The sequence below is a fragment of the Dromaius novaehollandiae genome, chromosome 17, assembly GCF_036370855.1.
Source record: "Dromaius novaehollandiae isolate bDroNov1 chromosome 17, bDroNov1.hap1, whole genome shotgun sequence".
Taxonomy (NCBI): Eukaryota; Metazoa; Chordata; class Aves; order Casuariiformes; family Dromaiidae; genus Dromaius; species Dromaius novaehollandiae.
The window spans coordinates 10,851,525-10,864,773 of NC_088114.1; the positions used below are offsets into that span (position 1 = coordinate 10,851,525).

At 43.9% G+C, this 13,249-nt stretch overlaps 1 protein-coding gene across 1 annotated transcript; it reads left to right on the forward strand.

Annotated features, from left to right (window-relative positions):
* The first annotated feature begins 608 nt into the window (after positions 1-608).
* LOC112985610 (peripheral-type benzodiazepine receptor-associated protein 1-like) lies at positions 609-6,334 on the forward strand. Its single transcript, XM_064522439.1, has 2 exons — positions 609-5,468; positions 5,603-6,334. The coding sequence occupies exons 1-2, from the start codon at positions 609-611 to the stop codon at positions 5,774-5,776; spliced, it is 5,034 nt and encodes a 1,677-aa protein (XP_064378509.1). The 3' UTR covers positions 5,777-6,334.
* The last annotated feature ends 6,915 nt before the right edge of the window (positions 6,335-13,249 follow it).

Consider the following 13,249-nt stretch of genomic DNA (forward strand, 5'->3'; position numbering starts at 1 on the left):
GATCAAGGTAGCATTGCACAAGCCCTGGAGAGTCTCAGGCTTATTAAATACTGTGGATGCACCAGTCCATGAATCTCCAATTTCTTTCCTTCATAGCTTTGTGAGTTGTTTCCCCTTCCACTGACCATCACCCAACACCCAACTGACCAGGCAGCAATTCGCTTACATAGAAGTGTCGTACGCGCAACTCTGCGTTTAGCTGCCCCACAGCAGCGTGAGCCCGTGCCTGGGCCGCCGCCGAGGCCTGCTGCCCGGCCACCTCGCACATCGCCCCGCCGCCGCCTCTGCCACTCCCGCAGAGCTGTGAAGCCAACTGAAAAACGTGTCCCTCAAACACACCTGTGCTGAGCGAGGTCACCCAGCGCCTGCTGGGGAGATTGGCCGGGGGGAGCGGAAAAAGGTCTAATAATTAAAGTCATAGCCGCACTACACTGCTCCAGCAGCAGCAGCAGCTGAAGGGCGCTGCTGGAAGCCCACCAGCGCCCGGGCGGCCCCGCCGCTCCCCCGGCCCGGCCCGGCCCGGCTCAGCCCGCGCGGCGGCGGCGGCGGCGGCGCGCGGCCCTTGGCGGCCGTTGGTGACCGTTGGCGGCGGCCGTTGCCCCGCGGCCATGACGCGGGACGGCGCAGGCGGCGGCGGCCGCTCGCCCCGGCGGGGCGCGGCGCAGCCCCCCGGCGGCCCCGCGCAGCAGGAGGGGCAGCGGCGCGAGCTGGAGGCGCTGCGGGCCCAGCTGGAGGGCGAGCGGGTCCGCTCGCAGGAGCTGCGCCGCCGCCTCGCCGCCGAGACGCGCGAGCTGAAGGAGGCGGCGGCGCGGGAGCGGCGGCGCCTGGCCGAGCAGCTGCGCTCCAAGTGGGAGCAGCAGCAGGCGCGGGAGCTGCAGCGGCTGCGGGAGCTGAGCCAGCGGCAGCGGGCGGCCGAGATCCGGCAGCTGCTGCGCTGGAAGGAGGCGGAGCTGCGCGAGGCGCAGGAGCTGCTGCGGCGGGAGCGCGACGCCGCCGTGCGCCAGGCGCGGGAGCTGCAGCGGCAGCTGGCCGAGGAGCTGGTGCGGCGCGGCGGCGGCGAGGCCCGCGGCGGCGGCGAGGCCCGCGGGCGCCTGCAGGACGTGCTCGGCCAGCTCCGCTGGGAGACCGACGGCGACCAGGCCGCCCGCATCCGCCACCTGCAGAACGAGCTGCAGCTGGAGAGGAGCCTCTTCGTCAAGTACATCCTGGAGCGGTCCGAGGGCGAGCCGCCCGCCTCCCCGCGCGGCGCTGGGGCTGCGGCCTGGCGCGGCCCCCAGGCCCTCCTGGGCGGCAGGACCCCCCGGCCCTGCTCCTGGGAGAGCCTCATCACGTCTCGCACCCCTGACGGTGAAGGGCTCCGGGCCCTCGCGGGGGCCGGCGGCCGGATCAAGCCTCCGTCGGCGCCGGGGGAGGAGCTCGGTCAAACTCGGTCTGTGCTAGAGGACAGCCACGCTGAAAGCCCCAGCATGGGGCAGTGGGTGATCCGCAAGGGTTTAAAAGACACCCACCTCCAGGAGGAAGGGGACAGCATGCAGTTTCTGCCGGAGGCTGTGGGTGGAGAGTTGGTGCTGCACTGTCTGGACTCCCCACCCGAAGGAAAGCCGGGCAGCCGGGGGCCTGTGGGAGAGGGGAGTATTCCGAGAGTAGGGCAGCAGGAGGACTGGCTGCTTGACAGCAGGTACAAGGAGCTCGTGGAGCAGAACACCCACCTCCAGAGCGCCCTGAAAGACCTGGAGAAGAGATGTAATGACCTTCAAAACAAGAACTGTCTTCTGAGGAAGAGGAGCTTTCCAGAAGTGCGGGAGCAGGTGAAGAGGCTCAAGCAGAAGAACGCTGAGCTAGCTGTCATTACCAAGCAACTGGAAGAAAGATCTAGGCAACTACAAGAGACCAGTCTCAAGGCGATCAATACTCCAATACCACGGCCCATCCAAAGCTCCAGCGTGGAACTGTGCATGAAATCATTTGCCCAGCAGAGGGCTAAAGAAATGAGAGCACACGCCAGAACTCTTCTGGTGAAGGATAAGCAGATAGAAGTCTTGCAGAAGAAGTTTTGGGAACTTCAGGCCAAACTGGCTGCAGACAAAGAAGGCTCGTACTGTCTCAGTTTCAGTGACTTCAGTCATTTGCTAAGCAAATCTCGGAAAGAAGCGTTATGCTCACAGAGACAGATTGCAGTGAGGAACCTAAAGGAATCTCTGAATTCCTCCCATAGTGTTCAAGATGTTTCTTCTCCAGTGTACCTAGTACCAAAAACAGTGGCAACAAGCATGGATTCAAGCTTAGATGGCTCATCTTTGTCAAAGGAGACACAAACAGAAATTACCACATTGACAAAAGATAGAGGGTCAGTGGAATCACTTTTAGAAACAGGATCTGAGAAGTATGAAACCACCACTTTAAAGACAGACCAAGTCAACAAGCAGCAGAGAGAGCACTTGGGAGTAGAGCTTGGTAAAAAGCTTAGGCAGCACAAAAACTTGGAACAAGAAGTTTCAAAAAAGCAGAAAAGATGTGAGGAGTTAGAAGTGCAGCTTACAGAGATGATGAATGAAAATGCCAGACTTGCCAAAGAAAATTCTCAACTCGGTGGGAAGACAGAATGGACAGAAAAGGTTCAATCTGAAAACACTGATCTGAAGGTGAAACTAGCACAAGTGACAGAGGAGCGAAATTCTGCCATCCAAGCAACCAACTGTCTTCAAATTAAATTGGAAGATCTAGAGCACAAACTGAAAGACATGAGAGAAATAGCAGAAAGAAAGCAACAGCTGGAGAACGAGCATGAGGAAACAAAGTTAGTGCTAGAGAAGAAAGAAGAGGAAGTTAAGCACTTACAGAGGGCTCAGGTAGAAGTAAAAGTTGCACATGAAAGAGTCATGCAGCAGTTTCAAGCCCAGGTGAGAGAGTTAAAGAATCAGTATCATAATCAAACTGAACAATATAATCTGTTGTCTCAGAAACTTGAACAATTGAAAATAAAGAAGTCCAACCATATCATTTCAGAGCTGCCACATGTTACATGTTTTTCCGCAGCACAGACCTATGCAGAGGATGCCCGTGATCTTTGTTGCAGTGAAAATAGTTCTGATACTTTTGAGAAGCCAACCAAAGCCCTGGCAACCCCAACAAGTAGCTTGAAATCTGATTCCACACAGGGGAGTCCTAGATCCTGCCCTATTTCAGAGGAGGATGCTGTAAGTGAGACAGAAGAATCAGTAGCAGACAAACCTTCTTTAATTCTAGAGTCAGCAAGGCAACAACCAGCAAAACTTAGAGTATTCTTAGCTCAATATAGCTACGATCCTTATGATGGTCCTAATAAGCACCCTGAAGTAGAGCTTCCTCTAACTGCTGGAGAATACGTTTATATCTTTGGAGACATGGATGAGGACGGTTTCTTTGAGGGAGAACTGATGGATGGCAGAAGAGGGTTGGTCCCTTCTAATTTGATAGAGGAAGTTTCAGATGATGACCTGGTGATGACTGTGCTTCCAGAACTAAGTGATTTCTTGCAGAATGCAGATCATGAAGAGACTTTTTGCAGCAAAAGCGTTCACAATGGAGGAAAAAATGATGGTCTTGAGGAAGGAATCTGTGTTAGTGGATTGGCTGATAGGCCAGGAGACACAGAGATTCCTCTTAATCATGCAGCCATACCTTATCCAAGAAACCTCACTCTAATTAAGCAATTTGCAAGAAGTATTATTATTGGCTGGGAGCCTCCACTTGTACTAGGTGTGTGGGAGGAGGTGCAGAACTATAACATTTCTGTAGATACTGAGTGTAGCTTCTGTAGCCAGAATGTGAGATTTAGCTCTGAGACTCAAGCAGTGATTGAAGACCTAGACTTAAAAAATAAGACCTACCGAATTTCAGTTCAAAGTGTAACAGAGAAAGGAAATTCAGACAAGATGCAGTGTACTATCCTCATAGGGAAAGACTTCCATATCGCTCCAGAATGTTTGGAACTTAGGAGCATCACTCCTACTTCAGCAGAGGTGACGTGGATGCCAAGCAGCAGCAATTATTTGCATGCTGTGTACCTTAATGGAAGAGAGTGTGCTATATCAAAGCCAGGTGTTTACTGCTATACTTTCCAAAGCTTGCAACCCAACACTCAGTATGAAGCAAAAGTTGAAGCCTGCCCTAAGGATATGAAATGGCATGTTCCCCAGAAGTCGGAGCAAAATTCAGTAGCAGTTAGATTTGTTACTCCATCTGCAGGTGTACCTCATGCTCCACTTGATGTTCAAGTGGAACCTGGACCATCAGCAAGTGCTTTGCTTATCAGTTGGCTACCAGTGACAATTGATGCTGAAGGATCTTCCAATGGAGTACAAGTTACTGGTTATGCTGTGTATATCAACAGACAAAAAGTGAAAGAAATTGCATCTCCAACAGCTGGGAGTGCCCTGGTAGATCTGTCCCGTTTAGAAGTATTCCAAACATCTCAGAAGGTTTCTGTGAGAACTTTGTCTCCATATGGCGAATCTGTTGATTCAGTGCCAGCTCTGATTCCTCCAGCCTTGCTGAGTGCTCCCAGCTGCTCCTGCCTGCCTAAGTCTACATCTGTAAGACTGACACCTGGAAAGCCATATGAGGAATTCCCAGACTCTCAGCCTTCAACCCATAGCACATCCTCTTTCTCCTCCTCCTCACAGGTAAATATAGCAAGTCAAGATGCCAGATTGACCATTCACTTCACTGATAACTGCTGCGACTCTGTAACTTCACCCCCAACAAGTGTTTCCCAAAATCAGTTTTCTCACAGCTCTATCATGATGCATGAGCCTAATGCATTGCCAGTAAAGTCAAGCACTGCAAAAAATGAAGATGATTGTGAATGCTTACAAACTTATCAGCAGGCACAAGTCAGCGTGCAGTCATCAAGACTTAGCTTTCCTGCTGCATGGCATGAAGAATCATTAGGTTTTAGGATGTCAGAAGATTTTGTTGAAGATGTTCAGAGGAATAAAACAGAAAAACACTGTGTCCTTAAAAGCAATTTACTTGAAAGTCTGCCGGTCACAAGCAACATCAACAAGTCTAGGATGGTCCATTATGTTGATTCTGATAATTCTGTTGAATTTTCAGCTGCTCAAAGAGATGCTAAGGAAGATGATGGAGCTTGCTTGAGCTCTATACATCTATATTTTAGTCAGCCTGAACTGGAGAAAGCTAGTTCTAGAGACAGTGGAACAAGTCAGTTCTCTGTCCAGGAAATCCTATGTGATTCTACTGATAAGAAACAAATAAAAGAGTTATCTGAAGAAATCTCCAGTGTGGGGCGATCCAAAGTGGAAAAAGAGGAAGGCCAAACATCACAAATGGAAAATTGGAAGTTGAATTATCCTGATTATCACAGCCATGGTCTTTCAGATATCTTGGAAGAAGAAGAGGGCTTAGATTTAGGTATTCAGGAACTAAATAGCATAGAGACTGCGGATCAGAATAATCCTAGTCTATAGGAACCTCCAGCTTTTCTTTCTCAGTAGGCTTGGAGCAGAAAAATGAGCATAACTTAGAGCATAAGCCAAGCATTGGCATCTTTGTTTTCCAGCCCAGTCTCAGAGGAGCTAGATAATGATAGTTCTGTAAGGGTATTGTGGCACTTTTTGACTATGATCCCATATCTATGTCCCCTGATTTTGATGCAGCTGAAGATGAGCTGCCATTTAAAGAAAGGCAGGTTATAAAGGCGACTGGTGACAAAGATACTCCTGATTTTCATGGAAGTGAATATGCAGAAAAAAGCAGAATATATTTCCTATAATGTAGTGTCTGAGGCACAGGTGGAAAAACAACAAAATGAAAGAACAATTGCTAAGACAATGTTCCATTACTTAAGGAAAAACAAAAAAAAACAAAAAAAAAAAAGAAAAAACCCGGTATGAATTTAGCAGAGCAGAAAAGAAAGAGTAGTTCATCTCACACAGAATGCAGCTGGAATGAGAGCAAGGTTGAACAGTTGCCTCCAAATCAGTGGCAGCAGTCTTTGTCCTGCAGGGGAGAACTCACTAAGCATAGATGTGGAAAGCAAACTTGCATGCAACTCTCACAGCATTTGGGTCTGTGGATGGTGATTAATTTTACTATAGGGAGTTAGATGGACAGGGAGGCTTCATCCCTTACAGTTTCCTAAAAACTTTCTCATGGGAGAAAAAGTAGAAAATAGAAATGTCTAAAAAGATATAATTGTAAAAAAGAAGAACCCAGCTTCAGAGCAAAGCTAAAGCACGAATTTTTAGATAGAGATGAAAAATATGAGCATTACTAAAAACTACTTTGACAGGTATCCATGAAAGTGCTTCAGACAATCTGTATGCTTTTAAATATGCGGCAAAAACCTTGCAAAGCTAAAAATCAATTTCACTTAAAGTTTTAGACCATTAGGGTAATACTGTTTGGGTTTTCTAATGGGAGAAATGTGTTGGTACTTAAATGAAAGAGTGCCTTTTTCTTTCTTTCTTATTAAATGCATACAGTATAATATAAGAATACAGATGCCTCTGCCAAGTAGAAATGAGTAGTACCCAGGTGAATTACAGCCTCATGGCATATTTTCTATACAGACCCTGTTTACCTGAGATTTTAATATTAGGGGAAGACGCACTTTCCTTCAACTAACAGAAGAAACCCACATAGTTGTTCCCACTGGATTTCATTTTTATCTAGAAGAAACTTAGGAAATTTTTTTTTCTTTCTTTCTTTGATTTTACCTTGATTATTAATACACAAGTGTCTCTTCTCCATGTTAGATGTGTATAGTATCTCTAGCTCTGTACATGCAAAACCAAAAAAAAAGTCCAACAAAAAACCCCCAATATCCTGTTCCAGTTGAACCAAGTAGTTTTTTTTCACTGACTTCCAAAGAGTAGTGTTAGTGTACCAAGGCTTTTCTGTCTCAAGATGTGTTAAACACAGGCATTTGTACTGTAAATATGCACACCTTGATGCTTCACAGAGGAGTCAATACTAAAAACGTTCTTGTGCTAAGACATGAGTTAGATAATATCGCCCACTGCAAGGGCTACATGTGCTAGAGAAAGCGGTATCCTTTGCACAGATTTTAAAAGGGATGATGCCGTTTGGTTAGCACTAAGCTAGCCAGTTTTGCAGCAGTTCCACCCATATGTGGAAGGTCACCTACGCTGAGTTACATCTGGAATCAGGGTCACCTTTTGTGCACTTTGTGTTAAGTTTTTGCCTTCTGGAGCTGATTAAGATATCTCCCCCTGTGTAGAGTTATTTCCCTGAAATAAACTATTTTACTTGTTAGCTTTTTAAAATATGTTTTTTTTGTACACTAGAAATAAGGCAAGTATTTAAGTATGTTTGGCTCTGACTATAAGTGCTGTGAAGGGTGACTTGGAGTTTCAGTTATATGTAGAATGTTTTTAAAGAGGTGAATATTCAAATATTTAACGAATACTCTTTATGTTTAAGATCATTATTTGTTTAGACTAGTGGAAGGGTTACTCTCTTTTTATAGCATTGTTAATTTCTTTGCACATTTCACTTTGTCTTATGGTATAAATTTTGTTCAGTTTTTGGTTTTTGAAAACCTCAGTGTTGGGGATAGCTTGTTTGTAAGTAAACCTTTATTACAGTAAAGCAGTTCCTTATATTTTTTTCAATATTTGCCTTTGTCCTTCACTGAATGGTGCTTTTAAACACAAAATCCTAATTAAAATTATTTTGCTGTTGCTTTCCACTTAGTTCTGTGACTGACTGATAAATTAATCTCTGAGTAAGGGGTTTTGCAGATTTAAGGCGATAGACCTAGCATGGTTTATCCACAGAGTTTTGGAGGACCCAATTTGTATCTCCATAGATGTTTGGACAGCTGTGGGCAGATTACTTTGTATAACTTAGCACAATCTGTTCTGACTTTTATTCTTTTGTAAAGATTAAAAAAACCATGTATTAAATTACTGATGGGTCTTTTCAATTTGTAAGCTATAGCTAGTTTTCAAGGGAGGTACAGAGTACAGAAGATTTAAGCTTACTATTGGTGTAAGACTGCTTTTCTTAGTTATTGCTAGATGTCTTAGAAGTAGTCCCTGGCACTTTGCTCAGAAACCTTGGATTTTTATCTGTCCTGTGGTAGTAAAAGCCAATGTTTCTCTCTAACATTTGATTATTCTAACCAATTTTTAAACATTCTAACACTCATTTTCTAGACTTCTAGAATGCCAAAAAAAAAAAAAAAAAAAGAAGAAATACTTGCTATTAGTCTTACTGATGTAGAAAGCTAGCTGTTTAAAGTAACCGATTTACAGAAATATAGATAATACCATGAGATGGCAGCAGAGCCCAAGAAACGAGTACTCTATTGGCAGCATTACCTGAAGGATGTTTTTAGGTTAAATATCACTTCTGTCCGAAATAGTTTTAGTACTGCCTTCAAAGAGAACTCTAATCAAAGCACTTATGTTTCAGCCATGTGTTCCATTTAAAAACTACCTTTTGCATTTCTCACTGTTGCAATAATGTAAGTGATGTGGGTTTTTTTCTTCATGTAATTTATGCGCATCTTAATATGTATCTTCAGTTTGAATAAGCTTTTTTAAAAAAAAAATCTGAGTTTTGAGCCAAGCTTGACTTCCTAGTTTTTGGTCCTCCGATACAAGGTTAGGAATACTTCATTACAGAAATGTAGTTGTACTTAAAACTGTTTTCATCAAACTGGAGTGTTACAAAAAGGATCTAAACTCAGACATGATGAGAGGGAAGAGATTATAGGAGTCAAAGCACTTAAAAGCAAAAGTTTAAGCTCTTTCACAGTAAATAAACTGCAAAGAGGTTGCTTTCCAATCCTTAAAATACTTTCTGATATTATTTTTTCATCTCCTCATCCTACTACTATAAAGTATGTTTCACTGTCACTGTAAGAAGTTTAAATCTCATTACACTTTTTTTTTCCAATTAGGGGAAAGACATCTTTTATAACAATAAACTTTACTAAGGACAGTAGATAGTATGACCTCAAGCAGTGTGGAAAGGATTGAGGGGACACTGAAGAGTCACTTTCTCCGATTCTGTAGCTCCAAGCTTGGGAAACAGCAGCCAAAGGAATAATCTAGCTGTCCAGAGCAAGCGAGGGCCCTGAGGATCAGGCTTGGTGAAGTCAGGGGTGAAGCAGAGCAGGGCTGTGTCAGTGCCAGCTTGAGAGGTGGCTTCTGTGCCCTTCGTGGGGAAGCCATGGCCGCGGTAGGAGCATGGCATGGTGAAGCATCTTTGGCAGCACCTCTTGGGAAGGAGCATGTTGTACTATTGCTGAAAACATGGATCAACATCACCCTTGCAGATCGTCAGCCATAAACCAGGTTAGGCGCCTGTTTGTAGAAACTAGTAGGAAGGTGAGCTGGACACTATTTTGTGGGGTATTAGCTATGGACTGGGCTGCCTGCCATCACGTAGGGCACATACTGTGTCATTAGACCAGAGATCACGCAGACTGGTGCTGAGCCAGGTTAAGACAGAAAGTAATATAGTAGTACATGTAGCACTGGATTTTCCTGTGGCATCAAGTAAAGCATCATGATTACCACTAAGAAATACAGTGGTCTTGCATATTGCCATCCACGTATGATCCACAAAGTCACCAAAAGATTAGACAGTTGAAGGACAATGATGATATCATCCAGCAGTGGACGTTGAGGGTGTTGAGAAGATAATTTGGGAATACGATTGTATAACACGTTACTGAAACTGGCAGGTCTGACACCCCAGAAAGTGCTCTTTTTAATTCAAATAATGGAAAAAGTTTATGTTCAAAGCCAGACTAGTCAGAAGAATCAAAAATACTATAAAAACTGCACATTCACAAGGAGATGGCATTAGATGACTGCTAATTATTTTCATGTCTAGTGTCTGTGTTTAAGTACATCCATAGACCCCCAAATTAATATTAAAGATATGTTTTGTTCTTACCCAGGTTTTAATTTGAAGAACTATTGAGTGATAATAGGGAAATAATAATAGTGAAATTCAGCCCTTTGAGCACACAGGCTCACAGGTATGTAGCACGACAGGTAGATGAGCAGTGCTGCCAGACACACTCACACAGAGCAGTCCACAGGCAGTCCACAAAGTAACCCCATAAAACAGAGACAAGGCACATCATGCATGGGTCACTCCAAAAGTATTTCCTTCAAGAAATACTCTCTTAAAGCAAAGCTGATGTAGCCTGGAGGGGTACCAGTAGTTGCCCTTCCCAAGCACTGCTTACAATGTTCTTCTGTTCAGTTACCTCTACCCATCTGATAGAGCAGACCCTGTAGAATATTGCCACGTTAAGCCAGGTCTAGTTTTACAAGTCTTCAGTGTTTCAAAAACCCTAATATTGTTCTAACCAATGAAAATCAGGAGTGTCATGCACTCTAGGACAATATGTTTTGCTATGACTGTTACCCCATGACCTTTCCTGCACAGCACATTTCATTCTCAGGGCTTGAGCACAACTGATGCTTCCTATTCAAGTTGTCACATCCCTGTAGGAGGAGGAAAGAGAGCTGGTATCGTACACTTAGCTGCTTATGCACAGACCCCAGCCTGTGACTAGAAGACAGATCCCAAATGCAGGATCCAGCCCTCAAGGCTGGTACATTAGAGCACACTGGCTGACAAAGATATTCAGCTGTATTAGGTATGCAAACTTCTTCACGGTGTTCTATGGAGATGTGCTTCCCCTTTATTGCAGACAGGTAAAGGTGTAAGGAGCATGTTTTGGCAAGGCAGGGAAGGTGTAGATAGGAACCTTCTCATGATAAATCAATAAAGATTATTCCTTACATCACCTACTCCCCACCATACGACAAAAGCATGTCCTTTGCACAGCCAAAATACTAGCATCCTCCATTAAATAATAAACTCACTTCTAGCCATATGCTTGCAGACAACCATCTTTAGTGCACGTGTCTATGGGCACCTGCCCAGCCACATGAGAGGACATGTTCCCATCTTCTCACACACAGAGAGAGTAGACACATTCAGTCAAGTCACAGATGGACTTCTGACCGTGTGAGGGAGAAATGATGAGTTCCCTGGGAAAGTAGCAGAGAACACCAGAGGAGCTGCTCTGCCACCTTGGATCTGGCCCCCTGGTCTGAGGTTCTTCACACAGACTTCACTGAAAGGCCCTTTTGCTAAAATAGGTGGAAAACCTGAGTTTCTCACTCTGTTGTTAGTTGCCCCTGCTGTGTTCCCCATCCAGCTACCCTTCAGAAAGAACACTGCAGATACAATAGATGAGCATCCACTTTTGCTTTTTCTCATAATTGTTAGAAATTTAGTTGTTAGCACTTAAGAATGCCCTGTATTTTAGGTCACCTTTGTTTCTGGTTCTTTTTCCACTAAAAGTCATCATACTTTTTCTCTAGATCCAATCGTAGCTTAGCTTAGAAAGTTCCAGGCCCAAGTTTATAACAACTTATCTGTGAAACATGAACACCAGAAAGTTGTCCTCAGGTTTTTTTTTTTTTTTTTAAACACTGATATAACTCATCTCAAGATAAGAGCACAAGAAGAAAGGTTTTAATGCTTTTGGATAATCAAATTGCAAAGCAGGAAACACATCTGAGTTTTAAACCAAACTCATCATACATTACTAGTCATCTCTGAAAGGGCAGTCATAAGACAGGAAGCATAGTAAAGACACAAATGTATTTTCAGCAGCATTTCATTGTATTTTATATTGCAAAATTAGCCCCCCAAAATTCTGTCAGAAACTACTATTGCTTACCTTATCCTAGTGAAGGAGAGTGAAGAGGCACACTCCAGGGAGAACACTGCTTCTATGGCTTATGGCTTTTAGAAATTACCTGCCAAGTGTGTAATTTTAAAGTGATTGTCTTCCATTAGGGCTACAATAAACAGCATGGTGGAAAATTCAATCTGATTAGCTTTTCTAATGAGCTGCAGGAGGTTGTGGAGGCCAGATCAGAAGAATCTTAAACATTTCATCACTGATTACAAACCTGCCTCCGAATTAATCAGATAATGAAGTGCATGTATTTAATGAACCTAAGGCTGATCAACAAATTATCAGTGATCCTTGCAGATTTTGGCAGGCTAAACTCTTTTTTTCCGAGATTTCCTAAAGGACTCAAATTACAAAAAGCATATTCATTAGATGTAGGTTTTACTGCAATGACCACTAGATTTCAACTTCATAATTTACACAATTATTTAATTTACTTACAACCTGTTAGAATTCCTGCTGGGTCTCCAGGAGGGCTGTTATCACAGATGAAATTTCATTGAGACAGTAATTAAAAAGCAGTAATTAAAAAGATGAGTTAAATCCTGAGAACCCTTAAGTACAATCTCACTGGAAAAAGGAGGAGTTCTAACTCTGCAGATGAGAGCACAACAGGTTTTAGACATTGCACGTGTACTATGACTCCAGATTTCTAAAATGAACGATGCCTTTAGGTAGGACTGCTTAACATGGCTAGCATTGCAGCTGCACCCGGACTGACATCCTGGAGTCTGCTCCGCGTTCTTCTCCCCTCCAATCACTTATTTTCCCTCCACGTTTCATTCATTCATTACAGTTTAATTATATATTTCCATTTTACAACAGAAAAACTGGCCATAGTACTCTGAATTAGTTTTACCTACCTAGGCAAGAGGACGTGACAAGGGAGAAATAAATGCCATGGGTGCACAATGCTGTGTTTGTGGTTCAGCGATCGCAGCACTCCCTGCGAGGGTAGCACCTTTGCTGCAGCTCATCGGCCTGATACGCATTTCTTGTAAGACAGGGAGCAAGAGCTACGTTTGAAGCATAAGGAGAAATGGCTTCACTTGCTGTTTCTTCTGAGTTTTGGAATACTCTGCCCTTGGGATTTCTTTTCATTTTCTGCTTAGTCACCAACTTAATACTCACTGAAAGATCAAAGCCATTACCGTTAAAATCTAATATACTGCTCTTGGCTACTGCCAGAATCAGGGTATGGACTAGACAGACCTTTGCTCTGATCCAGTGTGGCAGGTCTTATGTTCTTATTATGACTTAAAATTTACTTTCCCCAAAGGGATGTGCCTGTAGAAGTCCATCTGTCAAGTGATTCATGAGAAGTGGACATAAAAGAGAACCGAATATGACTAACTGAATACATTAAAAAATTTAAACAAGTATTCCTGGCAAATGAATACTTGAAAGATCTTACATAAAAACCCTGAGTACGAGCTTGAATTTGTCGCCTCACTAGTATCTGTTTTGCATTTTAAATTTAAA

Bases quoted from the DNA above. Each gene is read 5' to 3' on its own strand.
- LOC112985610 (XM_064522439.1), top strand. From the start codon at position 609: ATGACGCGGGACGGCGCAGGCGGCGGCGGCCGCTCGCCCCGGCGGGGC. The intron at 5,469-5,602 runs TAGGAACCTCCA...TAGTTCTGTAAG, and splicing joins ATCAGAATAATCCTAGTCTA to GGTATTGTGGCACTTTTTGA.